Source organism: Phodopus roborovskii, unplaced genomic scaffold (assembly GCF_943737965.1).
Source record: "Phodopus roborovskii unplaced genomic scaffold, PHOROB, whole genome shotgun sequence".
In the NCBI taxonomy this organism is placed as follows: Eukaryota; Metazoa; Chordata; class Mammalia; order Rodentia; family Cricetidae; genus Phodopus; species Phodopus roborovskii.
Genome location: NW_026126418.1, coordinates 19220955 through 19222576, shown reverse-complemented (window position 1 = coordinate 19222576; position 1622 = coordinate 19220955). Strand labels below are relative to the sequence as shown.

Here is a 1622-nt window from a genome sequence, read left to right as displayed (position 1 = left end):
TATACTACATGCTTTCCAAAACATTATTTATTTCAACCATGACTAATATATTTCCTGACTCCAAAATATGATAAAGTTTGGAATCCATATTCCTATGAATGGTCACTCTAGTGATTGTGTAAAGGTAGCTGAACATATATAGACATTAGGCTGACAGTGTGAGTGTACTTAGAGATACAAAGCAAGGGAGATCTTAATATAGAAAAGAAAACAATAGTTTAATTATTGAGTTTCAATGTGAATTTAAGTGCCTTGAGTTCCCCCACTTCTTTATAACCCGGCTGACAGCATTTTTCACTTCTTTATTTCTGAGACTATAAATGAGTGGATTCAGCATGGGGATCACAATAGTATAGAAAACAGAAGCCACTTGATCCTTTCCCAAGGAATAGGACTTACTTGGCTTCAAATAAGTAAATATTAAAGCCCCATAGAAGATAGTGACTCCCAAGAGATGAGAGGCACAGGTAGAGAAAGCTTTGTGCTTTCCTGAAGTGGAATGGATCTTCAAAATAGTAAAGAGAATGGACACATAGGATGCAGATATTGTAATAAGAGACACCATTAAGGTGAAACCAGCAAAGATGAATATAATGATTTCAATGTTATGTGTGTCATTGCAAGACAGTGCTAAAATTGGAGATGTGTCACAAAAAAAATGATGGATTACCTTGGATCTGCAGAAATGTATGGTGCTCATACAAAGGATATTAACAGTGGAGTCCATAGTTCCAATCATATAGCAACAAGTAAGGAGGGTCTTGCAGACTCTTGTGGACATGATAACTGGATATTGTAGAGGGTTACAAATCGCTACATATCTATCATAGGCCATTGAAGCAAGAAGGAAACATTCTGCAGCAGCTAAGAGGACAAAAACATACATCTGAGTAAGGCAGCTGGTAAAGGAAATAATCTTGGTGGAAGTTAGCAGATTCTCTAAAGTTTTAGGTGTGATGACAGTTGAATAACTGAGATCAAGGAATGACAGGTGGGTTAGGAAGAAATACATAGGAGTGTGAAGTTGGACATCTAGACGAATAATCAGTATCATGCCCATGTTTCCCAGCACAGTGACCATGTATATCAGAAGAAACATCACAGAGAGGACCAGCTGGATCTCTTTGGAATCTGTTAATCCCATTAGAATGAAGTCAGGCTCATTTGTGTAATTCCAAGTGTGCATAGTCAACAACCCTAAAACAAATAAGAAATCAAAGGTAATCTCAGCTTGAACAACTTAACAAAAATTTTTATTTAAATATACAACCTGGTATTTTTATAGTTTTGGGTTGGCTCAATACTGATATTTCTTCTATATTCTAAGGATAAAGAAAATTGACAGGTAGTAACCATTCATATTTGGCTAGAATATGTATGATAGATGACATATACTTTTCAATTACCATGGCAGTATTCTAAATGATTTCTTTTAATGGTACCTTAATTAATATAGAATATTTGTAGGTAGTACTGGCATGCATTCACTTTAAATGAAGAATCTCGAAAGGTCAAACAATTTGTAAGAATTCAGTATAAATGATGCTGCCTCTTTTTCATTTTCTGTAGATTTTGGCTCAGTGGAGCTTGAATATGATACTGTATCCTGTATATAACTAGTC

General features: G+C 35.1%; 1 protein-coding gene across 1 annotated transcript; it reads right to left on the bottom strand.

The window, feature by feature from the left end:
- Positions 1-232: 232 nt before the first annotated feature.
- LOC127222042 (olfactory receptor 8H1) lies at positions 233-1186 on the bottom strand. The gene has a single exon (XM_051183954.1). It carries the CDS (start codon positions 1184-1186, stop codon positions 233-235), a length of 954 nt encoding a protein of 317 aa, XP_051039911.1.
- Between the last annotated feature and the right edge of the window lie 436 nt (positions 1187-1622).